This window comes from Mercurialis annua, linkage group LG1-X, assembly GCF_937616625.2.
Source record: "Mercurialis annua linkage group LG1-X, ddMerAnnu1.2, whole genome shotgun sequence".
Taxonomy (NCBI): domain Eukaryota; kingdom Viridiplantae; phylum Streptophyta; class Magnoliopsida; order Malpighiales; family Euphorbiaceae; genus Mercurialis; species Mercurialis annua.
In genome coordinates this window covers 52671462-52699327 of record NC_065570.1, presented here as the reverse complement: position 1 = coordinate 52699327, position 27866 = coordinate 52671462, and the positions used below count along the sequence as shown (strand labels likewise).

The following is a 27866-nucleotide window of genomic DNA, read 5'->3' as shown; positions in this document are numbered from 1 at the left end:
ATTTTGAGAAATTTTTTTGTCCCAAAACTCTTGTCCACTTTCAAAAAGTAACTAGCTTTTACACTTAATTTTTCTATATTACCCCTATTTAAAATCCACTAATGAGTAAATTGAAAGTAAATTGCAAGTGGACCCTATATTAAATAGGGGTATGACAAGAAAAGTACTCCCTCCGTCCCACTCTAATTGACAAAATAACTAAATTACAATAACCAATACAAACTAATAAATGACATAAAGAGTTACTTGTATACCCTTCTATTGATAATAGAGCTAATTAATGCTATTAGTATATTAGTCAAATTTTCAATAAATATTCACCATTTTCCCATAAAAGACATGACTTTAAATGAGGGTAAAGATGAAAAATTAAAGGAAAAAATTATAGTTATGTTAGTTTTGTCAATTAGAATGGGACACCAAAAACTCTATATTTTGTCAATTAGAGTGGGACGGAGGGAGTAAAAAAAATCACAAAATCCACAAACAATAATTGCTTTTTTTAAACTGTGTGATAAAGCCAAAGTGGACAATTCTATTGGGACGGAGAGAGTATTAATTTAATTTTTTCAGGGAAGATGGTATTATTGTTTTAATAATAACATTAATAACTATTTAGAATATTTGCTAAACTTTGAAGTATTGAAAAAAAAAATCAATTTGATGTTTGAGAGTGTAATTGAAATCAAAAACTGTGGATTTTTAAGTTTGAGGGTGCAATTGAAACCGAAAGGTCGTAATAAAATTGGTGGTTTAGCCAATATTTGGTATCATTCTATTTAAGGTACAACCCAATAACGATTCTTGCTTTGCCTAATAAAAGTCATTTTCTTCATTTACAACTTATCGCACTAACAACAACAAATTATAGCTCAAATAATATAAAAAAAAACATATGACACAAGCTGACAAAGTAAATGAAAATAATCCAACCTAAGTTGCATTATTTTTTGGATTCACCGTGGTGAGAGAGTTTACATGAATGGACCCTCAATCAAGAAAGAAACCCAAACTAAATTTGTTACTCTAAGTCTCAATGTAACAAAGAACAAAACTGATGATCATACGCCTGCTAGACTTAAACTACTGTTTCTGAATGAAGATCATCACCAACAACAACAAATAACCGAATAAATGAAAAAGTATCACCAAAATCTCCATGGATCCTTATATGGAGGAACATAGTTATCGGTGGGAGGGAGAAGGCGAAATGAAGCCACTGTCTTTTCCAGGATAGGTCCCATCTGCATGTCATTCACATGGAATTGATTTCTTGTTAGGTTTCTCTCACCGAATAACTGTTTCGTCTGTAATCGCGGAAGAACTAAATTCCAACAAGATTCATAGAAAAGCTAAGTGCATGTGTGTGAGAATCAGAAAGGGTAAGAGATACCTTATCCCATTGTTTGTCAAGTGTTGAAACATTTATAGTATATAGAAAACCTGGAAAAAGAGTTCAGAAAAATGGAAAAGCCACATAAAAATATCGAAATTATGCTCAACATTGGATTAATATAAGTAAAATGTGTACTGATGATTCATATGACTGCTTAATTGATCAGGTTTTACCCCTTTACTTGAATCCATTTCGAAATATTCAAGTTGTGAAGTTATTTCAGAAAGTCTATTGGTAGAACTAGAATAGTAATTCCAGATAGTAGAAAATGGAATAGAAGTTAATGAAGGCGCTCCCTTAAATAAGAAATTTCAGGCTCCTACCATCTCGTTCAGCTGTTGAAGAAACATAGTGTCGAAAGACGTTTGGTTCTCCAGCCTGCCAATTCCATGGGAAGCATAAGCAAATTATACATTAGGCTAATTTTTCAAACGAGAATTTTACTGAGAGCGGAGACACTTACACTATTAATAGGAGACTTCCGTACCAGGTATTCAAAATACCAATATGGCTCACCATCAAGCTTAAGAGAAAATATGTATGCGTTATACTTCAGACAACTAGTACATGCATATATATCTCTACAAATACATCAGTGGTTAGCAATGTGCATATTGCATATTAGATGCCATAAAGGCTTTAGAGCTTACTTGACTAGTATGCGTATCAAGAACTGAACTCTCAGCTAAACGCTGACTTGAGGTGACTCGCTGCCAGATAAAAAGAAATATGCTGGATGTTAAAATCAGTATCAAATTTGTTTTTGTACACTAAAGCTACCAGAAGAATAGCGGTAAAGAAGTCCCAGAGGGATTATCAAGAAACTTATTAGCTTGAAATCTTAGTTTTCATATCAATTTTACTATAGCCTAAATATATACAATAATGTTTTACTGCACTGCACTGTTCCCGTCATGAGGAGCATACCGGAGTACGAGATAATTGCATCTTTTAGACAAAAATAATGCATATACTGAAAGAGATAATTCAACATTACTAGTGCAGATTTGTCTGACAAAACAGAATCAGCAACATCTTGGGCAGTCCAGGTAGTCTTGTCCTTGGATTTTAGGAACTGAACATTTGGGGGACCTATCTGAACCAAAAAAATAAAATTACAATTCTTTAACATGAATATAATTGTTGTAGGTAGGCATATGGTAATGCGAATCATACCGTAACAGCTATGATAAGGTTATCTATAATGTCAATACGCTCAGACACTATCCGCAGGCGTGCATCGGCTGTATGAAGTAGCACCCAGTATGAAGTCAGTTATACAGCTGCTGTCAGTATTGAGGCTCATGTATTGCTGGAACTTTCAAACACCTATATTCAAATAGATGGAACTTACGAGACAAGGGTGCGGCTGCTGAATAACGCTCTGGCTTTCTGGATTCTACCCTTAAAAACATTAAACCAAAGCACAGACAAGTGAAGTTGCAAATCTTGAGGACAAAGATAGGGATAGAGGATTGCAGAAAAGTGGATAATGGTGAAGGATAAGTAGTGTAGTTTGGTGAGGAAGAGACATACCATTTGAAATTAAACTTGTCAGATGGCAACTCCAGTGGGTATAAGTAAGTATAAGCATTGGTTTCATCAACCATAGAAGCCATCTTTTGATTCTCCTCCGCAAGGGACCCTGCAGCAGAGCTAATTAGGCTCAACAGGTTGAATTCAGTGACACACCATTGAAAAGGGTTTACCTGGAGATGGAAATGCAAGGGATAAAGAAGAAGATAGACCAAACAGCAGCAAATCCCTTCTGAAGGAACAGGAACACGTCATCATCTTCTCTTTTAATTTGCATTTCTTTTGGTTTAGCAAGGTTCTACTCTGATTATTCCTGCACTCACAATTTCAATCATACTGTAAGTAACAGTACAATGCATTATTCATTTGAAGGTAGAGGAAGATGAATTACCTTAACATAGGATTTTGAGTGGGTGAGATCACAAACTGAGACCACAAAATCGATATTCCCATTCTCTCTCTTTTCACTCTCTAATCCACTTCTCACTCTTCTTCTATCTATAGACTAATATAGTATACAAACTTCTTCTTTGCTCCTTTATTTTATACATCATTACAAATTTGCACTTAATTCAACTTTATGGCCTTATTAATCCCCAGCTTTATCATCCTTTGTTAATTATAGACACAAGGTCCAAACATTATCATGACAATATTATTCATGAATGAAAGTTTTGCACCAAACACTGGTTCCACTTTTAATTTTTAGGACTTTTTCTTAAATAGTTCAATTTTACACTAATGTCCTTAGATATTATCTTAATTAGGAATATAATTAACCCACAAAATCAATCATTCTTATCTAATTTATAAGATATTTTCTCATCCACCAAAAACTTTAACTAATTTTTAACTAATTTGATATTGATAGTTAATAAAATATAATATATAATTATAATAAATTTAATTTATGTAATAAAATATTTTCAATTTAATAAAAACTAACTATTTTAGTTATACATAAAATATATTAGTATCATTATAATATATTTAATTAATAAAATAAATTGTAAATAAATATCGTTGGCGTTACCTTATTTTAAAATTAATAAATCAAAGTATTATATATATTTTTCATAAAACTCCAACTAATTTAATACTGATTGTAAATAAAATTAATTGGATATTGATTATAAGTAAAATCAATTAGTATAGTTATAATGAATTTAAATGTTATATGAATTGACAAGTCATGTTTTAAGCCATGTGTGTAGCAGGTAACGTGAAACTAATTTTATTAAAAGAAACTAAAGCCACCCTCTAAAATGGATTTAAAGTTGAGGGGTGAATTAGTTAGTTAGGCCTAAGAACTTGGGCTACTTGTCCTTTTATCAGGTTGGAAATCCCATTATTATTATTTGTTATAAACGCATCGTTTTCCTGTTAACGTCGTCGTATCAAACTTTAGGTGTCTACAGTGTTTATAGTAATAGTAATATTCTTTCGCAACAATTATTAGCTTTCCAATTATTCAGTTTTTCATTTATATTTGTGTTTCATTTTTGATTCAGAGGAGAATTTTAGGGTTTCACAGTTTTTGTTGAATCATCTGCAATCGTCAGGTACTTCTATCAACTATGCGGTTCATGTGCTTCGTTTCTGTAAATGTTTTCTTGAATGATTTATTTGACTGATCTTGTTATTTTGATGCGATTAGAGATCGACATTGATTTTTTAATTTACTGTATTTATAATCTTATTTTAGTGTCATTTTTTTTTGATATTGATGATTTTATATCAATGATTATAATGATAATAATAAAATTTGGGATTAGTTCATATTAATTTGTGTTGTGCAATTGCTTGCTGTGACCAGTGTAGATATAGAAATGGATTAAATTTTTTTATTGTGATCTTTGTGAACTCGAATTTGTATCATTTTCTTTTTGAAAATGTTCTTATGAGAAGACTGTAACTGTTTTGTGTGTATTTTCGAAGTTAATATTTCTCTGTTTTTTTGAATGAGTGTTGTCTCGTAGAATTTCAATTCAGTTGAATTCTATAGTAGTGAATTTTGTTTTTCTCATGTATGGAAAGATCGCGATATAATTAAAGATAAAAATGCTCATATTGAACTTCGTAATGCATTAATAAAGCATTTGTCGAGGTGACATTAAAATGAAATTTCTGATGAACAAACTTTAAAGATCTTAGTTGTTAGAATTCAAGTAACTAAACTAGGAAATTTTGGATGTTTATTATAATTTGAGATTCCAGATTTAATAATAATATCTGAGATTAAAAATTATGTGGAAAAAAAATGATCTTGTTTGATGTAAAATATTTTTAGATTTATTTAAATTAGTGTAATAATTGTATGATAATTTATGGTGCGCGTGGTGGCATGCCTGGCTACGTCATCATCCCTCTCCTAGTGCATTACATTATCATATTGACAAGTATATGCCTTCTATGGTCTCTTTACTTTTTACAAAGTAAATATTTTTTTTGTCACGAATAACAATCACTTTCATCTGATGGTTAAATTGGCAAAGTACACTAAAAACAAAGTAATCATAGAATTCCCCTAGAATTCAACATGTATATTTTAGTGATACACTGGTAATTCGTGTAGAGAGCACCTTGGCTTGTGGTGTGGTTAGTTGAGGTTAATATGCTACCTTGCTTTGTTATCTTCTTATACAGCTCTTTGTTCTTTTTTATACTACTCAATTTAGGTAACTTTGGGATTTAAAAAGTTTGGCAAATAGGAATTTGTGTAAAATTAATCTATGATGTAGCACAGTTGCGAATAATGCGTTTTTGTTTTGTTTGTTGAGTAACAGGGATCTCTTTTCTGATTTAAGACAATGAAGAAAGGCGTCTCTATGTTGAACCCTTATGCAGCATCTTACATACCTCTGTCTAAAAGAGAAGGTACTGAAAAAGTTGAATTTTCTTATTTGACCACAAAGTTTCCTTTCGATGGAAATTTAAGTGTGTGGCATACCCCTGCAGAGCGTACACAGAAGCAGGTTGAGAAATCTTCTTCTGATTCTGGTGTCTCTGGATCTTCATCACAACATCCAAATGGACTGACAGGGAAGCTGGCGATTAATGAAGAATTTGACATTTTGGAATTTCTTAAAACATCATTTCCTCGCATGTCAGATGAGTCCCTTAATGAAGTCTACCAGGCAAGCAAGGGCGACTTGGACGCCACAGTCGACATGCTGAGCCATCTTGAGGTGATTTCTTCCTCTCCTTTTGTTCCTTTTTTCCGAGGATGTCTGAGTGTGTTTTTTGTTCCTCTCTTTTTGTGTGCAATCAATGACACCTGAAATGGTGCACCTCCAAAAGGTGCAATAGTTGAGTAGCTGAACAGAATAGCAACTGATACGAGTTGTTAGGCTGCTGTATATTTGGTTTTTGCATACATTCTTTTTGCTCTTTACTTATCTCCTGAAATTGTATGTAATTGCTCAAGCTGTCTTCGCTTTCTTAAACAAGTGAATTGCCTATTACTTTGTTTAAGTGATTGACTACAAACAACGATTCATAATTGCAAGTATGCAGAAAGCTCTTTGCTTGGAATTGATGAGGATTTTAAATCCATATACTGAGTGACTAACAAGCAAATGTCTTTCTAAATCATGCCTTCTTTGGGGGTTAGAAAAGTGTATTCTCGTGTTTAGATATTGCTTAGAACTGTTCATTCTAAGAGAAGATCGTATACTCCTTGTTAGATTTTGCATTTTGAAATACGTGCTGTTTTTTCTGGATGCAGTTTGACGATTTTGAGTCTCCTGAAAACCTTCCTGATACTTTGGACATCGGGGATGTTTCTGAATTGGGTTCTGTAGCCGAGTGCTCGTCTGTGAAACAAAAGAATGTTGTGGGTGAAGCCAGTGCCTCATTGTCTGGTTCTCCAGCTTCAGTGCCCGTCAATGTCACTTGAATGACGTGGTAACTTGTTCAATCCTTTGACATTCATGAATTGGTGGATAGCAAGTACATAAATAGGAAATATTTACTTTTGAGGTGGGAGAAATATTATACATATGGGTGTATAGTTCTCAGGTGCTTTATTCCGAAATGCTCCCTTATTTTCTGGGTTCTTACATGGGTGAAACAAGGCTCCTTTGAGCGATAAGCTTGCAGGTTGTAGTTTTTCTGAAAAAATGGAAGTGAAAATATTTTGCTGGTTGACAGTCGTCTTCTTTTTGGTTTTTGACATGGTATGCTTTTGTCAAAGAAAGGCTTGAAAAGAAAAACATTGGTTGGGATATTTTACATGTAAAGCTTGAAATTAGTCTAATGAAATAGATATGATTTGAAAGCTATTTCACCTATTCATTTCCTGCTGCGGTGTCTTTTCTCTTCTCGTATATGTTTGTTGCCTTTCTTATTACAACTCATTTTTGTTAAGCTTTTTAGTGTCTTATTGACACAGATAGACCTGTTTGGTTTGGTTTGGTTTGGTTTGGAACCGGCCGAAACTGACCAATCAAAATTTGTTAAAATTTCAAATCAAATCAAGCTGAACTATAGATCTGACTTATCCAAACTGAACAGAACTTTTTGGTTTGGTTTAAAAAATTAAAGTTTTTTTTGTTAAAAAATAATTTAAACATTAAAAAGTTATTGATTAAGAATTTTCCATAAATGATTATTTAGATAAAAATAATATTTAATCCATCTATTTTAACAAATTTTATTGTACCGTCTTGCGTGGCATTCTTTTATTTGCTCAATTCCTATTTAAATATGTAAGCTTTATCCTCCTTTCAAATTGATCCACTCGTTTGTTGTCACGTCACGTGGTACAATAAGGTGGGTTAAATAACATTACTCTATTTAGATACTTATTTATTGTATTGTACGTATTTTTATTAACTTATTTGCTAGCTATAATTAAAGAAATAAAGACAAAATTTAAGATTCTAACTATTACTTAGAATTTAACAGTACATTCAAATTTCATAAATAAATATTTTATAATTTAACTTTTATAATTAAATAATAATTAATACATGCATTAAATATGAAGATTACTACATTTAAAAAAAATAAGAATTTACAAATAAGATATTTAAAAAAAAAAATCATTACATGGAAAATTCAATATTGAATAGGAATTTTTACAAACCTATCCTAATTTTTGAAAATAGTTATAGAAAAACAGGGATGGCAATATAATTTAAAAACTACCCAAAAAAATATGTATAAAAATATTGCATTTTAAAGAAACCACTACTACAATATGACGGTAAATGTTAATGGATTTAATATTTTAGTATTTAAGTTGGACCATAATTAAAATTTTAAGTGGATCTAACAGATTTCGATGATGGATTTTATGATTTTAGTGTGTTTTTGGTGGATCTTATATGATTGGTTTTATGAAATTAAAGAAATAAATAATGTAAAATGAGATATATTAACTAATGATGATAAAACTATTTTTCTAGTTATTAATTTATTTAAATAATAGAACTATAAAAATACTTTAAAGGAATTTGACATACAATAAAACAAAATCTATTTTCTAGAATTTAATATATTAGTCTAATGAATTAAAATTTTAAAATAACTTGATAACTAGTAATTCATTATTAAAAAAAATTATAATTGTACTTTTTAGTAAATAATGCCTACTTATTAACCTGAATTAAAATCAGTTAATAAAAGAATATGATAATATTTTTTCTAAAGTTGTAAAGATTTTTTTGTCCCTGGTGAATATATAAATATCTTATGAACTTTAGACTGTGATTTTTGAACCAAAATGGATAAGTTTTAGGTAAGTTGGGGTTATTAGCTATTGTAACTAGAGGTGCACAAAAATTGAATTGAAATAATAATTTTGATTTAGTTCGGTTTGACATTATAATAAAAGACTTTTAAAATTTCAATCTGGTTTAGTTTTGTAACTACAGTAAATCAAATAAGAACAAAAAGGAAAGGTAATGGTATTTTGTCATAAGAAAAAAAAATTAATTTTTTAATGATGCTATAATAATTTGAAAAATAAGTTAAAAAGAAGATAATGTGGTATTCTAAAATATATAATAATAGGTATGTGTATACTATTTTATTACGTGATAAATGTAATGTTTTAATTTTTAAATAATTACATAAGTAATTTTACTCTAATTTATTATTCATAGTAATTAAGAATAAATAATATTTTTACTTGATTATTTTATCTGATTATATTATTTAATTTTTAGATGATTAAATTTAGATAATAATTTATATTGATTATTTTAATTTTATTAAAATTGCAGACTAAGTTGTAAAAATAATTCAATTCTAATCAATTTTGCCCCTTCTTTATAAATTTGGAGAGCTAGTGTAATTTTTTTCTAATCTTATTTGGTACTCTTGCTAACCAAGGGTTATTTTTGAAATATTTTAAAAAGTTAGGGTTCAATATGTTACATAAAATTTTATAAGGTTCCCTGAATGTTGGAGTTATGTTTATAATTTTTCGAAATTAATTTTTGATTTATATTATCTAATTCTTTTGCTGATTTAAGTAGTATTAAAATGGAGCTTGAATTTACAAGTTAAAATTTACAACTATTTGTACCTTCGCCTCATACGACGACGTGTCGTTGATCAAACCTTAAACCCCTTGTGCCTGTTTCTTCAATGGCTGATGTTTCTAGGGTTTTAGGACAATCTCTCCCCTTCCCCTAATTTCAATTTTCTTTGCAAAACCCTAACTTGATGAACACTCATGCCGTCTCCTTATTTTCTCTCTCTATTTTCCCATCCACCAAACACTTCCTCAAATGCGCTTTTGTTCAATTATCCCATCATCACTTGCTCACTCTCTCAAATTCAAAATTTGCTCATTTTTTCATTTCCCTACATTTAAATTCTCCTCTTACTCTGCTCTCAAACTACAACAAACCATTGAAGAAACCCACACCCATTATTACAACTACAAAGACTTGCAACAAATTTTGCGAAATTTTGCATCTTCTGGTGACTTTGCACAAGCTTTTCACACTTTAACTTTCATGAGGAACACCATACCCGGAAAGCCCACTCTATATGATTGTAATTCTTTACTTTTTCATTATCTCAAATCTACCAATAATGTTTCTGTTAATGTAGTGCTGGAGTTTTATCTGAGTATGAAGAGAGTTGGTCCGAACCCGGATGCTTTCACTTTTAATACTCTTTTTAATGGTTTGTTATCATTTGGGTACCTTAAAGATGCAATCTTTATTCTTGACGAGATGCGTGCTAATGGGTTTGTGCCTTCAGTTTCGGTTTTTTCGAAATTGCTGAAAAAATCACTTGAATTGGAGTGTTTGATGGATTCGATTTGTGTTTTTGAGACTATGATGATGTCTGGTTATGTTCCTAATAAATCCACTTTTAACTTGATGATTTGTTTGTTATGTAAAGCTCGTATGGTTCGTGAAGCCTACTTTGTGTTTTTGGTTCTTTTTAATAAAGGTTGTTTTTTTGGTGTATATACTTTTAATCCTATTTTATGGGCTTTCTGTAAGTTCAATCAAACTCGTACCGCTATGCAATTGTTTTGCTCGATGAAGAAGAGAGGTGTTGTGTACAATGTATGTTCATATACTGCTTTGATTTATGGATTTTGTAGAGAAGGTTTGGCGGAGGATGCTTTACGGTGTTTAGAAGCGATGAAAGGTATTGGCTGTAAGCCCAATGTTATATCGTACACAGTTGTTATTAAGTTTCTCTGTGATACTCAAAGGATTAATGAGGCGATGAGAATTTTTTGTGAGATGGACAGCGAAGGATGTCATCCTGACTTGCAGACGTACAATGTAATTCTGCGGGAACTTTGTCATCAAGGTAGAGTACCTGAAACTCTTGAGCTCATTCAGATCATGGATCAAAGGGGATTTTGCCCTGATTCATTCACGTATGCTTCCTTAGCTGGAAGCCTGTTGAAAAATGGTAAAGTTGAGTTGGCTTATGATTTGTTGCTTGATGCACTCTCTAAAGGCTGTGTAGATGTTGCTGTTTACAATCTATATCTCCATTGTTTGTGTCTTCAAAACAGATCTAAAGAAGCTTTCATTGTATTGACCCGTATGATAGGAGAAGGTTTCGTGCCAACTAATGTGTCATATAATACAATTATAAATGGTTTTTGTAAAGAATATGGTGCCGATAAGGGTTTTGAGCTCCTTGACCATTTTAAGTGGGAAGGGAAGGGGCCTGACGTTTGTTCCTTCAATCCAATTTTATGTATGGCCTGCAGACAGGAAAATTCCATTTTGATACAGAAAATCCTGCGTAGGATGGAGTATGAAGGTATTAAGTGTGATGTTGTTAGTTCAATTTCTCTGATCAATTATCTCTGTGGAGTTAGGAAATTTTCAGAATGTTTAAAGCTATTAGAAACTGTGATGCATAGTGGTATTGGTCCAACAGAAATTACTTTTTTTAATATGGTATTGAGCAAGCTATGCAAGAAGGGGTTAATAGGAACTGCTCTCCGGATTTGTAAGCAAGCTAAAAGTACTAGACCAGTAACATGCTAATTGATCTTGTTTTGGAATATGCTACAAGATAATGATACAAGTATGTTATCATTAGAATCCTACCGTCTCCCCATAGTTTGGAGTTCTCTCCAGATTCTGAACTGGAGAGTGCCTACTTTCCGTATTTACTTGGCGGTGACAAAACTTGGATGAAGATAACTTGGAGAAATTGCCACCAGAATCTAACTCTAAGAACAATGAGGCGCAGGTAATGTTTCTTTCTCTCTTATTCTCCTTTTGTTGTATATGCTGCCCAATTGATGTGCGGGAGGTGTTTTGCCTGTCGCAATTTATTGAGCTTTATGTGTCATTCGCTTTTCTTCCATTTGGCTTTTAATTGTAAACTGTCTATGTTGCAGGGAAATATTTCAAATTATATGTTTCAATGCTTTTAAAATTCAGAAATTTTATGTTTGTAACCTGTTATAGTAGGAGATGTTGTTTTGTAGTTTCTCATTTCAGTGTTTTCCGTTTCAGTATTATCGTTTCTGTGGAACATAGCAGACAGTTAGACTCAAAGTCTGAAAACAGGATTACTTTTGAACAGGTACCATTCAGATGTTTGGGGAATGGATAAACCACTAGCCAAATGTAACAGATGCTGATTGTCAAATCAAGAAGTACTTGTTATCATTCAGAGCCATGTCTTAAGTTCAGCTGTCTTGGTTAGTTTTACATGAAGCATACTGGTCTTTTTTTTCCTTTTTAATTAGCTCAACAGTAAATGCATACAGAATTTAATACGTGTAATTGGTTTCCCAAGTTATTTTTTTCACTATATGAATGTATGTTTCTCTACAGGCAGAAAGTTACGAATCTGCAGATCGTCTTGAACTCGGATTTATCATGACTTCTGGTTCGAAGTACTCGCTGCATGGAGACTGCAAAAGCTAGAACATGATGACGACTTGTGCCTTATAGACCTCCCAAAAGTAATCAATTTCTACATATTCCTATCAGGATAAGCTTTAAGTGCTATTTATTTTCACCATTTCAAATCGAACTGAATCAATTTTATCTGGTTGGTTCTATTATTTGGTTTGTTGGTTTTTTTAAACTGATATCAATTAAATTCTTTATATTGAATCTTAATATGCTGTATATATTTAACACTGCATGCCTTGATCTAATTACCAAGCCAATTTTAATAATTAATCAATTAATTAATTAAATTACTTTTAACATTTTCCTAGTCACCTACCATACAAATAGTGAAAAACAAAACCATAGAAACAGAAACAGAATCTTTAATACCAAACTCTTAAACATAGCATTTCATATCCAGATCTTTCGGTTATTAATTCCCATATCACCCTCATTAATCAATGAGACAAAGATAAGATTACAAAGTAATAAAAAAACACATAGACCATTTCTTCTGGTCTAACATGACACCTTATATTTTGTTTCTTTGTCAATAAAGAAACTAACTTTCTTCTTTTGTCAAACAAACTTTGAATTATAAAGACCAATTTAACGAGATTCATGTTTTCTCACACATTTTTCAATTTCTCTTGCTTTTTTATTTCTTCCTTCTAAAAAATATATAGCTAAAGATCTCATTTTGATGATTTAGATTATCAAAGGAAGAGTTTTGATGATCTGGGGATTGATTAAAAATTTGTAGAATTTGATTAATGCTTAAAATATTTGGATCTAACAAGGGAAATAGAAGATGGGTGTGGATTACTATAACATATTGAAAGTTGACAAGAATGCAACAGATGAAGATCTTAAGAAATCTTATAGAAAATTGGCAATGAAATGGCATCCTGACAAGAATCCAAATAACAAGAAAGAGGCTGAAGCTAAATTTAAGCAGATCTCTGAAGCTTATGAGGTATGTTTTTATTTTATCTTTATTCATCTTTTCTTTTTATTTCATTATTAGAAACATGAATATGAGTTTTCTTCTGTTGTTTGATCATGCAACTAGATAGGAAATTTCAGTATCACTAAAAATAGAAAAACATTATTTCTAGTTCAGAAAATTGTCCCAAACAGGGTGTAAAAATTGAGCTCAACCTTTATTTGATTGAATTCTAAAGTAGAATTCATTTTATTTGCAAATTAAATAAATTCATTTGATCTAATTATAATCAATTCTATCAAATGTAAAAACAGAGTTAATTTCTAAGTAAATCAAATATAATTGTGTTTATTTATCAATAATTTCCATAAAATTTTATGAAATCCGTTTGTTCGAAATGCATCATAAAAGCAAGATTGTTGCTTAATGCAAATTTGGAGAATTGGGGTCATTATGCTTGTTTGGTTTCTTGAATGCAGGTTCTCAGTGACCCACAAAAGAGAGCAATTTATGACCAGTATGGTGAAGAAGGATTGAAAGACATGCCACCCTCCGGCAGTAGTGGATTCCCATATGGTAATGGCAGTAGTGGCGGGGGCGGCGGGGGCGGGTCAAGTGGTTTCAATCCTAGGAATGCAGAAGATATATTTGCAGAATTCTTTGGAAGCAGTCCTTTTGGATTTGGATCATCAGGACCAGGAAGATCCATGAGATTTCAGTCAGATGGAGGGATGTTCGGCGGATTTGGCGGGAGCGAAAATCTTTTCAGAACCTACAGTGAAGGAACCGTGCCGAGAAAGCCAGCACCGGTAGAGAGTAAATTGCCTTGCAGCCTTGAAGAATTATACTCAGGGTCAACTAGGAAAATGAAGATCTCTAGAACTGTTGTAGATGGCCATGGGTTTGTTAACTAAATTAACTGACTTCTTTTTTTACTTTGCATAATCTTGATTTTGCTGTAATTCCTCATTATGCTGACTTAATTTTAAAAACAGGAGGCAAGTGCAAGAAACAGAGATATTAACCATTGATGTGAAGCCGGGATGGAAGAAAGGAACAAAAGTTACCTTCCAAGATAAAGGAAATGAACAGCTTAATCAGCTTCCGGCGGATCTCGTGTTCATCATTGACGAAAAGCCTCATCATATGTATAAGAGAGATGGTAACGATCTCATTATTAACCAAAGGGTAACGTTAGCAGAAGCATTAGGAGGCACTACGGTGAATATCAGTACGCTTGATGGCCGTAGTTTATCAATTCCGGTACATGATATAGTTCGCCCTGGTTACGAGCTTGTTGTTGCTAGAGAGGGCATGCCAGTAGCCAAGGAGCCTGGCAATCGAGGCGATTTGAAGATCAAATTCGAAGTCAAGTTCCCGACAAGACTTACGCCGGAGCAACGAGCAGGACTAAAGCGTGCCCTTGGTGGCTGAATATTGAGGAAGCTGATATGTAAGCTAAGCCACTAGATCGAGCTAGACTTCCAACTTCCAAGACAAAGGTGCTATTCAATTTTTACGACAAACTGTATTCGATAGCATAGAAAGAGAAGGGCATTGGTAATTGCCCTCATATTTGCTCAATACATGTAATTATTTTGACATTAACATAAATCAGAAACTGTTCATCCAGCATTGCTGGTACTAGTACAAACTGCAATAATTGAACCAAAATGAATAACTAAACCGATGGTCCAACCAAAAAAAACTTGGCAGTCTTGGGAATTTCGATTTGAATTGATTCCAAGTTGAAGAGAAGGGGACGGAAGGATTTATTTACTTTACTAATGTAACGCAGTCGGTTGCGAAATGGACAGCAACGATACTACTAGAAAGTTTTGAGTTTGGCAAGTAAAATAGCATTTGTAAAGAGTTTGGCAAGTAAAACAGCACCTGTAAAACGAAAAGATCGTATTGTTTTACAGAAATTTATCGATCATGAGATATGTAGAGGCGAAAAAAATAGCACTTTACAAAATGTCGAATAGGTCGTTACGTATAAATATATATAAACCTTACTCCTATCTGTGATGAATTTAAAACATGGTACTCGCCAAGCCATTACCAACTCTACCTTCAACCCGTCGTTGGACAGAATTTGACCCTGACAGCGAACCCATGATACTTTCTCCGACCTCCGTCTTGCAAAGAGGACATGAAGCATTGATCTTCAGCCACTTGTCGACACATTCTTTGTGGAAAAAATGAGAACATGGTAACTCCCTCAATTCATCGTTATTTGCATACTTCGCCAGACAAATGCAACAAACCTATAACATATGCAACTTATCAGCGCTATCGGCAAAAAAACTGAACAAGATAATCTGATGCATGCTTAAATTGATGGGAAATGCATTTATCTACCAACAACTGTAGCTCGTCAAATGTACCATGATTTTGAAGTCAATCATTTTTTCGAGGCGTTGCCAAATATATCCATGCTTAGTAATTGACGTGGCACAATGTTGTATATGCCAATCAAGATAACTTTTGTACACGCGGACGTATAATATTGCGCCATATCAGCTCTAAACGGGTTTTTAGTATATTCGGCAAAGGTCGAAAAAAATAATGAACCAAACTAGAAAATGAGCTGCAGTTGTGGATAGATAAATACATTTTGCCCAATTGAAAGTAGAAGTTCAAAAGTATAGGTCATGACCCATAAAGCGGGAAGCTCTTACCGCATCTTCTCCTGAGATGTTACGCTCGCGTTCTGTACCTGCAGCCACAGTTCCTCCATCACTGGCACCTGAGTTGCCATCTCTATCATCACTATTTCTATGTTTATTCAACTTAAATTTGTATGTTGGTAAGGCATCAATTGATTCAGAAGTGGCTCCTCTGGTCTGTCCCAGATCCTCTCTAAACCCAAGAAGAGATATAATACAAGGCAAACAACAACAAATCGTGGCACAGAGAATGAAGGGCATAGCATAACCGATACAACTAATAGTCAGAAACACTATGCATAACCTACAAAGCAAAAGAATGGAATAATGAAATGAACTTTCTCAAATGACACCAATAGAAGGAAGAAAAAGCTGTAAATGCAACTGATTGCTACCTATACATGTTGGGAGCCTCACTTGCAGATGAATGCCCACCAAAGATCCACACATTGCCGACAACAAACCAAACTGCAAAAAAGCAATCCAAACCCATTTTGAAGTATTCAACCAGAGTCTTGAGTCTGCAAGCCAATAAGAACAACTAATCAGTGACTTTTTACAGTACTATGTGTTTATCAAACTGAAAATATTTCCATAACAATTCATATCATACATTTTCCATTTGGTGCATACATAACAAAATACACATATGAAGTACCACATTACAATAAAGCATAGTGCACAATCAACCAGTACATCTCATCCAAATGCTATAATTTTTTACCAGATCGACCAAGTCCCTAGAAGAATGTTTGTTAATTACTAAACCTTTAAAAGTTATTTTTTGTAAGGTTTTTAATCCATATGAAGATTCCTCAAGTCAAAAACTCAGCACTTACCATTAAGGATCTCAATCTGTATCATAAAGAGCAAAATGTCAAATTTTACATTTACCACATGCCTGGCTTACCCTATTGCAAAATGTCAATTTTCTCTTTCAACTGAGTAGCATATGAAATCAAGACCTAATTAATTCCTTGAATCCTAAATTGTTTTTACAGTTTCATCGTCTGCCCAACTCCTTAAGAGAAATCTAAGCCCTCTGCAAAAGAATGGGAGACGCCTAATCAAGTTGCTGAATATTGTGATATAGATCTCTTGGTGTGCATGCATGTGCATCCACAATAAGTTTCGACTGTACACCATATCAATATGGAGCTTTGGCAGCAAGCAGCTCATAGAATGTCATTATACTAATTCAAAACAGGGAGTTATTGTAGAAACAATCACCATAAGACAAATCTTTGTTTCCCCAACGAAGAATACTACAGCTTCTAGCTTTAATTTGAAAGGTCACAATCAACAAAAAGAGACATTAGCATATAAATTGTATACCTTGCATTCACTGCTCCAGCATTTTGACTACTTCTAGGTGAAGTGGTAGATGATCGACGATCTGCTGCTTCTGAGTTTCTGGTGATTGAAATGGATATGGACTCTCCAGGAATACTGAAGTGTTGCGAACCCTGACGAGGTTGAGCTGCCTCTTGTTCTGTAACTTGATTACGATGACGGTAACGCCAATAAAGAAGAGGAAGAGTCGCAATACACCCTGATGCATAACCAACAATCCAAGCAAATAATGGTGCTCGGGGATGTTCGTGCCTTGACAAAGACAGTACAATAATGGAAGCAACAATCTGGCTTACGGTAAGAACCAGCTCAACAGAAATCCATAAACCAGAGTTTAAAGGACTCCTGCGTCGACGAGTTTCGTTTCTCCTAATCAAAGATGAATTACGAGTATTTGATCCGTTATTAGACGAAACAGCAGAAGGATGAGAAATAGGCGGCGGTTGTGTTCTCCCACCAGTTGTACTAGGTCTGTCCTCATTTGTAGAGGCTTCCAAACCACTTGAAGTTCTATCATGAGACGTCGATGGAGAAGTATCACTGCTATGTGGTATATCAATAACGTGTTCGCTACTACTATTAACACTGCCGGGTCGCTCCATTAACAAAGGATAAGTGTCAGTTAGACTTTCAGAATGTGACTCGACTGAGGAAACATCCATCTACGTCCAACGCCCCGAATTGTAATGAAGAAAGCATAGAATCTCACAACCTTAATGCATATATAAATACACTGAACACAGATTTCACTCTGTACCAATGTTGTCAGCTTAGTCTGACAATCTAAAATTATGTTCAACAACCCTAAAGACCAACAACAAAAACAAAATTGACATCAGTTTAGCATTAAAATATGAAAAAAAACCATAAGCATAAACTGAATGAATCATGAAACACGATAAGCAACTAAAAACACACAAAAAAAAGTCAATTAATTTTATTTTATTTTATTTTTCCAATTACTAAAATTAAAAAATCAGAGATTCAGAGGATGACGGAGATAACAAGAAATTGGCTAAAAATGGAAGTAAACAACAAAATAAAATAGAGATGATAATTTATTAAGTGAAGAGAGTAAAGAGCTGGGCTAGCTAGCACTGTGATTGGCCACAAAAAAGATAAAATTAAAATCAAAGGCAAAGGCAGATAGATATTTATTACTAAAACTACATTTACACTTTAATCAAAGAAAATACAGATTTTTAATAGAAAACAGCTTAAGCAACAAAAGAAATCAATCAAAAGAGCAGATGATAGTCAATCAGCTCAATTAAGCCCTACAATTTCGGCAGAGTTAAACAAAAATTATAAATTCAATTTGAGAGAGACATGATCGTACCAGTAAGAGCTGAATTATTCCGAGAGAGCTAGCGAGAAGAAGAAAGAGAATGAACGGGGGAGAGAAACGACGTCGGTTTCAGAAGTGCAGAGCAGCAGAAACGGCGTCGCATTAATTGGAAGAGTCAATTTTATTGTCTTTCTCTTCACTGCTTCCTTGAGTGTTCTGAGTATATAAATTCTTCTTTCTATTTTATTTTTGTTTTTTTGTAGAGAAGTTTATCACAAAATAAAAAATAAAAATGGATAGGATTTGATTGATATAATTTATAATTTTATCTTTATTCAAAATGAATGGTTGGGTTCTCTACTAACTGTCCAGCACTAATTGTTTACCCTAATCTTTTTATATCTATGCATTGAAAATAAAATTGTTTAAAGGATTGATCCATTTTATAGGAGTATATATTTTTTTATTTAAAAAGTTAGCTCTTTCTGACCCCTATTCATTCATTTTTCGTATTTATAAACTTTTCGATGGATGTCCGTTAAATACGCATTTGGCAGACATCCATTGAAGGGTCTATAAATACAAAAAATAAAAAGATAGGGGTCAGAAAGAGCTAATTGCAGTTGAGGGACTTTTAAATAAAAAATATATACTCTAAGGGTCTTAAAATGGATTAATTCATACTTTATTTACATAAAATAAATATATTTTTCTTATTTTAATATTATATCCATGTCATTTAATATTTCAGATAAAATTTTGACGTGTCTTACAAATTTTTAAAATTCAAAAATTATTTTATTTTTTAAATAAAATTTTAGGGACTTTTTTAGACTTTTAGGTGCTTAATTGAGATTGAAAATTTAAAGAGGGGCTACTTGCTTCACACTCTAAATCGTAGGGCCATATTTGCCCCTTTTTCATTTCAATTTAATTTTATTAGTTTTAAATTAAACGAACTGGATCATTTAATATTTTTTAGAGTAGTATATAATATATTAAAGATGTAATGTTTTTAAACGATCATAATTTTTCCATTTTAAAATTTGACATATAATATCAGATTTTTAATATGCCACTCTGACTAATATAAAATGTGTTTAAATGTAATAGAAAAAACTAAATTTAGATATAAAAATAATCATTATACAAGTTAAGATGTGCAAATGACAAAAATGTTAAACTACAAATATGAAATGTGACAAAAATATGATCTTATGATTTATGGCGTGAAGCAAGTAGCCCCTCTTTAAATTTTCAGTTTATTCTTTACACTTATATTTCTAATATGTTTAAATAAAATCATATTACTATGAGATTTAGTGAGCTAATGGCTTCAATTTAATTTTTAATACTTATTAATTTATTGAAAAATATTATTTTTAGTTTAAGACTTTTTTAATTTTATAAACTAAATAAAATAATATATTTTTTTAAAAGTAAAATGTACAAATGTAAAAGCAAGAGAAGTAAAGATATAGTAATAAATTCAAGGCAAAAGTTACAAAAAATTCTCGTAATTTTTTAAAAAATACAAATCAGACATTAAATTTTTTTGGGCATAATTAAATCCTTGCAGTTTTCAAATTGAACAAAAATTTCTTTAAAATTGTTTGTTGAACAAATAAACCTTTCTGTTAAATATGTTAGTTAACGACGTCAAATGTCCTTTAAAAAAAGATTCATAAATATCCTTAATAATTGCAATATATCTCAGTTTAATCATTCAAAGGTCTTTTATTGATAAACAATTTGAATTAGAGACCCAATTGACACTTATTTCTTTTTAATTAAATAAAATAAAAAAATTAAAGAAAAAGACCTCCGATGTCGTTTCTTTTTTTATTTTTTTAATTAAAAGAAAAAAGTGTTCATCCAGCGTGCCGGATGTCGTTTTTTCTGGGAGGATCGAGTGACGCTGGTTCAATTTTTAAATTAAAATATAATTAGATTTCATTTGTTTTATTATATTTTAATTAGTTTAATTAGATTTTTTGATTTATTTAATTAGATTTAATTGAGTTTTAATAGGTTTAATTGAATTTTTATATTATTAATTGGATTTTGATGGTCATGTTTAATTGGTTGATTGGTTTAATTATATTTTTATTGATTTTAATAAAAAAAAGTTAAATAATAATGCTAGAAATTTAAAGACTGATTGAAATAATGCTAGAAATTTTATAAATATAAATTAATAATTATTTTAAACATTAAGGTTATTTTAGAACTTTTTTTCTATAAATTTATGAGTGACATGTCTGCAATTAACGTTGGTTTCTAACTTGAATGGACGGAGGTTTTTTTGTTCAATTTAAAAACTATATGGGTGTACTTGTGTCCAAAAAAATTTAAAGACTGATTTGTACTTTTGAAAAAGTTGTGAGAGTTTTTTTTATATCTTTTGCCTAAATTCAACTTATTAAGCTATCAAATTTTATGATTTTATAATTTTTGTTTATATTTATATATAAAGTAAGTTTAAATACTAAATTGAGATCTAAGTTTTTGGTTAATTTTTTTAATTCAATTGACTAAAATAAAAGGACGAAATTATTGACGAAAATAAAAATAGAGAATCACACAATATAAATAAGTACAAAAATGATCTACGTCTCATTTTGCCACTTCATGTATTTTAGATACTGACCCTAACATTTTGAAAAAGTATCAAAAATGACCCTTTCGTTAACATTTTTGTTTAATACTGTAGCACACATTTCTATTTAACGCCGTCCATTTTTTATTTTTTTAATATGTTGTCATAATATCAAGGATATATTTGCGATCTGAAATACATGAGATGTCAATAAAGAAGAAGATAAATTATTATGTAAACAAAGAGGAAGATAAAATCTTATGTAAACCGAGTCTGTCATGTCATCCTCGACTAACCTAATCACATTATAACACTTTATTAAAATGATGGTGATATCGCAATGTCATCATTGAAACTTGAACACGTTTATTATAATATTACTATCATTTTAATAAAATATTATATGTGCCGTACTCATTAAGGAACTATCAATAAATGTGAATTGATTATATCATTAATAGCTCGTCTTCCATTATTACTGAAAATAAAAATGATGATGGAGCTAAATGAATCATCCATTTACAGTTTTTAAATTTTGGGACTGAAATATTTTAACCTTTAATTTCTATTTGGATTAAACCAATAATTAATTTTTTGACCACCAGTTTTTATGTTTAAATATCTATATATTTTACTATCTTTAAAAATTTAAAAATAATTAAAAAGGCAAAAAGGAGGTGTAATAATGTTGAGTTGAATGTCTTGACACTGACATGCTGACGTTACGTGTCCAAGTTATATAGGAGATATCAGAATTTCAAAAATATAACATGCATGAATAATTTCTGAAACGGCATCGTTTGATAGACTCTGTACTCTGTAGTAGTAAACAGTTGGAGGGCTAGTTATACGGTACCACTTAGGCTGTGGTACCACTTGTGTCATTCACCTGTTTTAACCTGCTATAGCAGGTAATTTTATTTTTTTCCAGTTAATTTTATTTTTCTGCCCTAGGTTTCCATTTCTAATTGCCACTTATCATTCTTGTCTTCTTTCTTAACACTCCTTTCTCCGCTGATTTAAAGAACTCTATCATCCTCAACCTCCACTTTCACTTCCTCTTTTTTGAGCCTTGGAAGTTCAGCTTTGAAAACATGGGCTTCAGTGTCTCCTTCCGGTCGACGCGGTTGTTAACGAAGGCCGAATTTTCACCGGACATTAGCGAAGAAGAGGAAGGAAAGCCTTTGAATGGATCTGAAAAGTCAAAAGATGAGAAAGGATAGAAGATACTGCTTCGTGCATTGCCCAAAAAACTTGGAATCATTGCCATTTTTCTCTGTAGTAAAATTTAAAACTGGTGTTATTAGTAGATGTTGATTATATTGTGTTTTCTTCTTCGTTGTGATGCAGGTGACGGTGGAGGAGCTTTGTATTTTTACGAAATCAAAACCCTAGGTTTTCATTTCTTCTATTTTTTTTCTTCGCTTTTCCTTTTTAGTTTGAAAGAATTTATACTAATTTGAAAAATGTATTTTTCAGCAAAATTTGGTAAGTTCGTGACAAGAGCAACGTTTGAGGAGAAGCCAAATAGTGGTAGCAGCAGTTTATACAGCAGGAGCTACTAGTATTACTACTGACGAACTCAAGAGTTCAGTCTTGGACTGCCTCATTCGTAAGGTTTGCTTTATTTTTGTTGAAATTGAATTATGTCGTTTGTTAGGTTGCTTATGAGGTTATTGTAATTGTTTTACGGGTATAGAGTTGCTGTTGGTTTTAGGATTTGGAATAGCATGTGATGTTTGCCAACCCTCTGATGTGCAAAAATTGGCAAATTTTGCTTTCAAATAATTTGGTTCCATTGACATAGAGTTCATTACAATCTTAAGCACCGGTATTCTGAGGATATTATTTATGTATGTACAATAGATTACTATTGCTCTTGTTAGTAAGCTATAAATCTCTTTACACTCCTCTCAACCGTTCTCGTGTTTAATCATGCAGAGTAAAGCAGGGCCTGTATTGATTCCTGTCCATCCCTTTAAACCTGTGCCACTCTTTGGAAGTAAAATTATCGAGGCTTACAAACAGAAACTTATGGACAATCCTCATATTTATGCCATAGCAGACACTGCTTACAATAAGATGATGAAAGGTAACAGATTCTTAGCATTCTTTATTGTGCATTTCAGTATGTTATCTTTCAAAGGTCCTTCTTCCTCATTTTGTTTCTTTGGTCATAATGATATGCATATGGAAAATACCAGTCAATAATCATAAGGTTAGTTTGTGCTGGTTTCTTAAAATAATTTGGAGCTTTTCTTTCTTCCTTATTCTAATGTTCTATTTTACTGGGTCGTTTTATTAGAGGGTGCTTGTCATGCTATGAACTTTCTCAACATTGATCTTGCAGCGCTTGTCATGCTACAATAAAATCTTGGGTGCTACGTTTTCGTATTTGATTTTTTTTTTCAAAAGCGATTGTGAAACTTCCAAATTCTATATTTATAACATATTCTTATTATTGTTTTATTTTTATCAATTTGGCATCTCCCATATTCGTTTCTGTTTTGGTGCTAGATAGATAGAGAGTGATTAAATAATAAAAATCGATGTTGGAGTCTTGGAAGATCGAATTCTAACTCCTGGTTAATCCTTCTGTTTTTGTAGGAGCATAAGATCATGGATGTTGGTGCATTGCATTGGCAAAAGGCTCGTTCTGTGAGAGATTGATGTATGGGACATATTGGGGTTCAAGACATTCTGAGTGTTGTTTTCCGCATCTTGTTTTTAGTTTTTACCACTTCAGACTTCAATTACTAGTTAATTTTACTTGTTTTTTTATCTTCCAAATTTTTCATTTTGATTTTCTATCTCAAAATTTAGTCTTCTGCAAATGCTTGCTAACAAATTTAATTGTTTGATCTCGGCATTTCACTCTCTGTCAATCATGTAGAAATGTACAAAAATTTGCATTTTGTTTCGACTCGACTCGGTTACACCCCTAGTTTTATAATAGTGGGTCTTACTTTTAATTACTAAGTTTTTTTTATGAATTAATTACAAAGTTGATAATACAAAAACCTTTGACAGAGAATTAATAATACAAACTAATCCTTTTACATATAATTAATTCTTGGTATTTTAATTAGCTTTATTTTAATACTTCTTTTCATTTTTTTAATTGTTTAGCTATTTAGTAGTTTACTTCTTTCAATAAAAAATCTAAAATAATACGGTTTATATAAATTTTCAAAAAAAGATTATTTGGTCGAGTTAAACAATATCATATAATTTAAATATTGATATTATTTTATATTAAATGGCTTTATTTTCTCAATACATTTTTAAAAATAAATATAAAAAACTCATTGCTCCAAGATTCACTAATTATTTAATAATAAAAAAATGATTTATATATGTCTTGCTGTATGAAACATTCCCAACAGAAATGTAGTTGCAAGCAAGTAGAAGGCTTCAACTACCTACCTTTTCAAAATTTACAATGATAAGGTTTACTTGTTTAATTTAACTCTCAGAAATATCGATTTCAACTTTTGTTCGACGAGCTAGAATACGTCACGAACCAATAAGAACTGTAGAGCCAAAAACACATGTAAGGAGCAAAATCTGAGAAGACTTCTTTGAAAGCAACAAACACTTCATGAACCAATAATGAAGAGACAAATCAGATTTGCAGCAACCAGGTCCAAGCTTTAACCACCAATGCACTGTCCAAAACCAAGCAAATACGCACCAACTATGAACCCAAAATAGAAAATGCAGAATATCAGAGCCCTGCCGACAGGTGATTCCAACAAACCACATAAAATCAAAAAAACCCTTCCCACATTAGACAAATCTATATCTTGAAAGATTATCTAAATCATTACAAATTTCTCTATTGCAAAAAATTGGAGCAGAATCCCACCAATAATTACCATCCGAATAACTTTATACTTTGCAAGGTGAGGAAAACAAAATACGTAATGTATCAAGTCAAAAAAAAAGATACCTTTGTTATATGAAGCCATTAGAGAAGCTTGATCACTTGTTCAAATTGTTCTTTCATCAAAATCCTTCATTATGCTCAATTTTCCTCTTTCTTCAATATAAATAGACTGACAATGTTTTAGTAACATGGATTGTTTCTGACTCTAAAATTTACTAAAAGCCAGATATGCAGAACATATAAATACATGCGGCTCTTCCAGCAAATCCTTCAGAATCAGATGCGAGATGTAGCTGTTTCTGCTTTGATTAAAATTATCAATTGTACCCATAAAAGCGACATTATGTTATGGACTCTGACTAATATCTTTCCGAGAGCGGAAAATATCACGCGTATCTGATAAAGGACTTGTTGATAAAAATGTAGGTTGGGTTGATGTACCTCCTTCAGCTACTGACTGAAGTAACAAACCAAATGGAAGAGGCCACATCGAAGTAATAGTACAGGGAAGGGGAATGGATACTAATTCACCTGGTAAAAGTTAAAAAAGAAAAGAAATAAAATTAAGAAGATTGCATGGTAAGTTCAGAAATGAATCAAGCACAACCCCATGAAACCGAATGACGAATAAAATAATTGAACTAAGTTCCAGAATTAAAAAACAACAATTACGTTGCTTCAATGAACATACAAATAAAATAAACAGCATAGCAGGCAAAAAATAACAAGATCATCACACAGAATTTGCTGCTCTCAGTTAGCTGATGTCCAAATGAAGAAAGTTCATGCACACAATGGTATACCAAACAACCAACATAACACTACATTTAAAACTTTGATTACACATATAAAAAAACTATCAGTAATTTACCCTAATAACACATTATTGCAATATATAATTTGGAAAAAATTCAAGTCTCCGGAGAATAAATAAGAACAACTTTGATCACTTAACTCAATAATTAACAAATTCTTCCTTCTAAGCTTGCCTGATATGCTGCATACCGTTAGAGAATCAATTTGCAAGACGCATAGCAAAGCCTCAGACGTATCGCCCAGGCGACACCAGCACGCCTAATATAGCAATTAATAATAGAATCTCAATATCATTAATTAAAAAAGTATTAATCATAATGCACATGTCGCAAGTAACGTAGAAGACACTTACCATTTTAACCGGAGTGGGAGACGTGAATCTCTTGAAAACTCGCGAGCCTATCGACCATATTATCCTGTTACACCCAACAATAATAAATCATAAAAATGAAATCCTCAAATAATAATTCTAAATTTCAAGCAAACTAAATAATATTCAAATCAATACAGACTACACAGAGTAACTTACGTGTTTCCTCGAATGAAGAGCTCGTGATCACACTGATCACCAAAAGGAGACTCAGAAATATCAGAATCGTTGAGTTCGCATTGGTCTCGGACGATTTCGGGGTCAAAAAGGAAGTAGTCGTACTTATCAGCGGCGACATTGTTATATTCAGGCTTGCTGTCGAGAGCTTCAGCTATTAAGCCGTACGGCTTGAATTCTCCGAGTACTGTGAGTTCGCGAAGCATGTAATCGGTGACTGAGAACTTCTGCTATAAATTAATCATGTAGTCTAAAGATACATAATAGTTCCAGTACCGACTTCTAACGAACTAATCCCATCAAATTTAGATGAAGTAAACATCTTATGCAACAAAAAATCAGTTAATACCAACTATGCCTTCCAAACCTGACACAAGAAATATGTCAGTTCCCTCACTCGCTACTACATTCCGGTTAAAACAGCCATAGTATTTTACTCAGAGACATAGAAGTATTGTTTACCATCACAATATGAACTTCCTCATAAGCTATTCATACGGTCCGGTGCTTCCCCGTTATAGAACTCTAACTGACCGATATACATGGACATTTCCCATGCACCCACGAGAGCACACTGAGGAATTTGGCAAATGGGTACAGAGTTCTTCGAGCTCCCAAAAAAATAACAATCAAGAATAACACCAACAATGATGGGGCGTTTAGTCGACTTATCAGTAATTTGAGGCTTAAGAGGAGACAAAACTCCTACAGACAGACTAATACTTGACAACAAGTTGAATTAACCTTAGTACGAGGAGTATGATGAAGAAAAGGTTGAGAAAGATCAGGAATTTGCACAAGAACCGCCTGACTGCTGCGGGATTTAGCTTCAGATAAGTAAAAAGCAAGAAGAACAGCTTCAAACCTAACAAGTGAAGGACTTGAGGCAGAATCCGAGGAGTGAATTCTCGGCGGAAACAAACCCAAAAACAGAGGATAAAAGAAAGAAAATGAAACGAGGATGGGTATCCTATCAACAAAACATTTCGTAAAGCCATTGGAAGAGTGGGTCAGAAACGGGGTTTGAGAGAGCTAAAAACGAAGCGTCGATTGAAGAGCGGAATGAGAGGGCGGGACGATCAGAGTCGGCTAGTGAAGAGAGGGAGAAGGGAAAGTGAGGATCTGATGGGAGAAGAGAAGAGAGGGAGCGGTTGCAGTGGTGGTGGTGGTTGGGTGAGGAGTGGAGGAGGTGGAAGTGGAGAAGCTGTTGGTGGTGGTGGAACTCTTGTTGGTGGTGGAACGGGTTAGAGATAATTGTGCTGACCATATAAGAGACGACTGTGATTTAATTATGTCACCCACTGAATAAGTAGCTGATAATATAATCAACAGAGGAAACTAATCAAAAAATGATCTAACGGTTATCATAACCAGTGGTACCTAAACTTCAGTGGTACTCTAGAATGACCCCAGTTGGAGAACAATTAATAAACGCTTATTTGTTGTGGTATTGGAATCCAATGGTACAAAATAATTA

General features: G+C 32.5%; 5 protein-coding genes and 1 long non-coding RNA gene across 23 annotated transcripts; 3 read left to right on the top strand and 3 right to left on the bottom strand.

Moving 5' to 3' along the window:
* Positions 1-914: 914 nt before the first annotated feature.
* LOC126665859 (psbP domain-containing protein 5, chloroplastic) lies at positions 915-3432 on the bottom strand. Of its 2 annotated transcripts, none has more exons than XM_056103879.1 (11): positions 3324-3432; positions 3106-3245; positions 2933-3041; positions 2751-2800; positions 2573-2640; positions 2394-2492; positions 2047-2106; positions 1860-1919; positions 1720-1774; positions 1394-1443; positions 915-1307 (listed from the first exon to the last, which is right to left on the bottom strand). In XM_056103879.1, the coding sequence occupies exons 1-11, from the start codon at positions 3383-3385 to the stop codon at positions 1146-1148; spliced, it is 915 nt and encodes a 304-aa protein (XP_055959854.1). In that variant the 5' UTR covers positions 3386-3432; the 3' UTR covers positions 915-1145. The 2 variants fall into 2 exon arrangements, with proteins under 2 accessions (XP_055959854.1, XP_050214744.1); XM_050358787.2 differs by having other exon boundaries at positions 915-1244.
* Positions 3433-4382: 950 nt separating this feature from the next.
* Positions 4383-7215, top strand: LOC126669061 (polyadenylate-binding protein-interacting protein 6-like). The gene is made up of 4 exons (XM_050362412.2): positions 4383-4494; positions 5719-5809; positions 5891-6120; positions 6660-7215. The coding sequence occupies exons 2-4, from the start codon at positions 5743-5745 to the stop codon at positions 6828-6830; spliced, it is 468 nt and encodes a 155-aa protein (XP_050218369.1). The 5' UTR covers positions 4383-4494; positions 5719-5742; the 3' UTR covers positions 6831-7215.
* A 2253-nt stretch (positions 7216-9468) lies between these two features.
* Positions 9469-14857, top strand: LOC126681130 (uncharacterized). 5 transcript variants are annotated; one of them, XM_050376556.2, is made up of 6 exons: positions 11447-11623; positions 11893-12080; positions 12217-12347; positions 13080-13255; positions 13705-14126; positions 14221-14857. In XM_050376556.2, exons 4-6 carry the CDS (start codon positions 13091-13093, stop codon positions 14657-14659), a joined length of 1026 nt encoding a protein of 341 aa, XP_050232513.1. In that variant the 5' UTR covers positions 11447-11623; positions 11893-12080; positions 12217-12347; positions 13080-13090; the 3' UTR covers positions 14660-14857. The 5 variants fall into 5 exon arrangements, 1 of the variants encoding a protein (XP_050232513.1); XR_007641333.2 differs by lacking the exons at positions 13705-14126; positions 14221-14857 and having other exon boundaries at positions 9469-11623; positions 12992-13081; XR_007641334.2 differs by lacking the exons at positions 13080-13255; positions 13705-14126; positions 14221-14857 and having other exon boundaries at positions 9469-11623; positions 11963-12080; positions 12217-12507.
* Positions 14858-15098: 241 nt separating this feature from the next.
* LOC126681173 (E3 ubiquitin-protein ligase At1g63170) lies at positions 15099-18795 on the bottom strand. The gene is made up of 5 exons (XM_050376610.2): positions 18590-18795; positions 17233-18054; positions 16293-16418; positions 15910-16201; positions 15099-15495 (listed from the first exon to the last, which is right to left on the bottom strand). Exons 2-5 carry the CDS (start codon positions 17910-17912, stop codon positions 15262-15264), a joined length of 1332 nt encoding a protein of 443 aa, XP_050232567.1. The 5' UTR covers positions 17913-18054; positions 18590-18795; the 3' UTR covers positions 15099-15261.
* A 3285-nt stretch (positions 18796-22080) lies between these two features.
* LOC126681216 (uncharacterized) lies at positions 22081-24109 on the top strand. Of its 6 annotated transcripts, none has more exons than XR_007641357.2 (5): positions 22081-22532; positions 22617-22749; positions 22837-22990; positions 23079-23229; positions 23745-24109. It is a non-coding gene; the product is annotated as an uncharacterized LOC126681216 (long non-coding RNA). The 6 variants fall into 6 exon arrangements; XR_007641355.2 differs by having other exon boundaries at positions 22617-22754; XR_007641361.2 differs by having other exon boundaries at positions 22082-22532; positions 22855-22990.
* Positions 24110-24445: 336 nt separating this feature from the next.
* Positions 24446-27679, bottom strand: LOC126681179 (anaphase-promoting complex subunit 1-like). 8 transcript variants are annotated; one of them, XR_008789585.1, is made up of 6 exons: positions 26852-27676; positions 26372-26756; positions 26195-26258; positions 26016-26100; positions 25090-25557; positions 24446-24834 (listed from the first exon to the last, which is right to left on the bottom strand). XR_008789585.1 is itself a non-coding variant. In XM_050376647.2 (6 exons), the coding sequence occupies exons 1-5, from the start codon at positions 26593-26595 to the stop codon at positions 25130-25132; spliced, it is 513 nt and encodes a 170-aa protein (XP_050232604.1). In that variant the 5' UTR covers positions 26596-27679; the 3' UTR covers positions 24446-24872; positions 25090-25129. The 8 variants fall into 8 exon arrangements, 3 of the variants coding, with proteins under 3 accessions (XP_050232604.1, XP_050232612.1, XP_050232594.1); XM_050376647.2 differs by having other exon boundaries at positions 24446-24872; positions 25090-25179; positions 25468-25557; positions 26372-27679; XM_050376655.2 differs by having other exon boundaries at positions 24446-24805; positions 25090-25179; positions 25468-25557; positions 26372-27679.
* Positions 27680-27866: the final 187 nt, after the last annotated feature.

Coding starts and splice junctions, on each gene's coding strand:
- LOC126681179 (XM_050376647.2), bottom strand. CDS start 26,595: ATGCTTCGCGAACTCACAGTACTCGGAGAATTCAAGCCGTACGGCTTA. Junction 26,259..26,371: donor CTCTTCATTCGAGGAAACAC/GTAAGTTACTCT, acceptor TGGGTGTAACAG/GATAATATGGTCGATAGGCT. Junction 25,558..26,015: donor AACGGTATGCAGCATATCAG/GCAAGCTTAGAA, acceptor AACTTTTACCAG/GTGAATTAGTATCCATTCCC.
- LOC126665859 (XM_056103879.1), bottom strand. CDS start 3,385: ATGGGAATATCGATTTTGTGGTCTCAGTTTGTGATCTCACCCACTCAA. Junction 2,801..2,932: donor GACAAGTTTAATTTCAAATG/GTATGTCTCTTC, acceptor AATGTTTTTAAG/GGTAGAATCCAGAAAGCCAG. Junction 1,920..2,046: donor TTGATACGCATACTAGTCAA/GTAAGCTCTAAA, acceptor TTTTCTCTTAAG/CTTGATGGTGAGCCATATTG.
- LOC126681173 (XM_050376610.2), bottom strand. CDS start 17,912: ATGGATGTTTCCTCAGTCGAGTCACATTCTGAAAGTCTAACTGACACT. Junction 16,419..17,232: donor GCTGGAGCAGTGAATGCAAG/GTATACAATTTA, acceptor ATTGGCTTGCAG/ACTCAAGACTCTGGTTGAAT. Junction 15,496..15,909: donor ACATCTCAGGAGAAGATGCG/GTAAGAGCTTCC, acceptor CATATGTTATAG/GTTTGTTGCATTTGTCTGGC.
- LOC126681130 (XM_050376556.2), top strand. CDS start 13,091: ATGGGTGTGGATTACTATAACATATTGAAAGTTGACAAGAATGCAACA. Junction 13,256..13,704: donor AGATCTCTGAAGCTTATGAG/GTATGTTTTTAT, acceptor TCTTGAATGCAG/GTTCTCAGTGACCCACAAAA. Junction 14,127..14,220: donor ACTGTTGTAGATGGCCATGG/GTTTGTTAACTA, acceptor TTTTAAAAACAG/GAGGCAAGTGCAAGAAACAG.
- LOC126669061 (XM_050362412.2), top strand. CDS start 5,743: ATGAAGAAAGGCGTCTCTATGTTGAACCCTTATGCAGCATCTTACATA. Junction 5,810..5,890: donor ACCTCTGTCTAAAAGAGAAG/GTACTGAAAAAG, acceptor ATACCCCTGCAG/AGCGTACACAGAAGCAGGTT. Junction 6,121..6,659: donor ACATGCTGAGCCATCTTGAG/GTGATTTCTTCC, acceptor TTCTGGATGCAG/TTTGACGATTTTGAGTCTCC.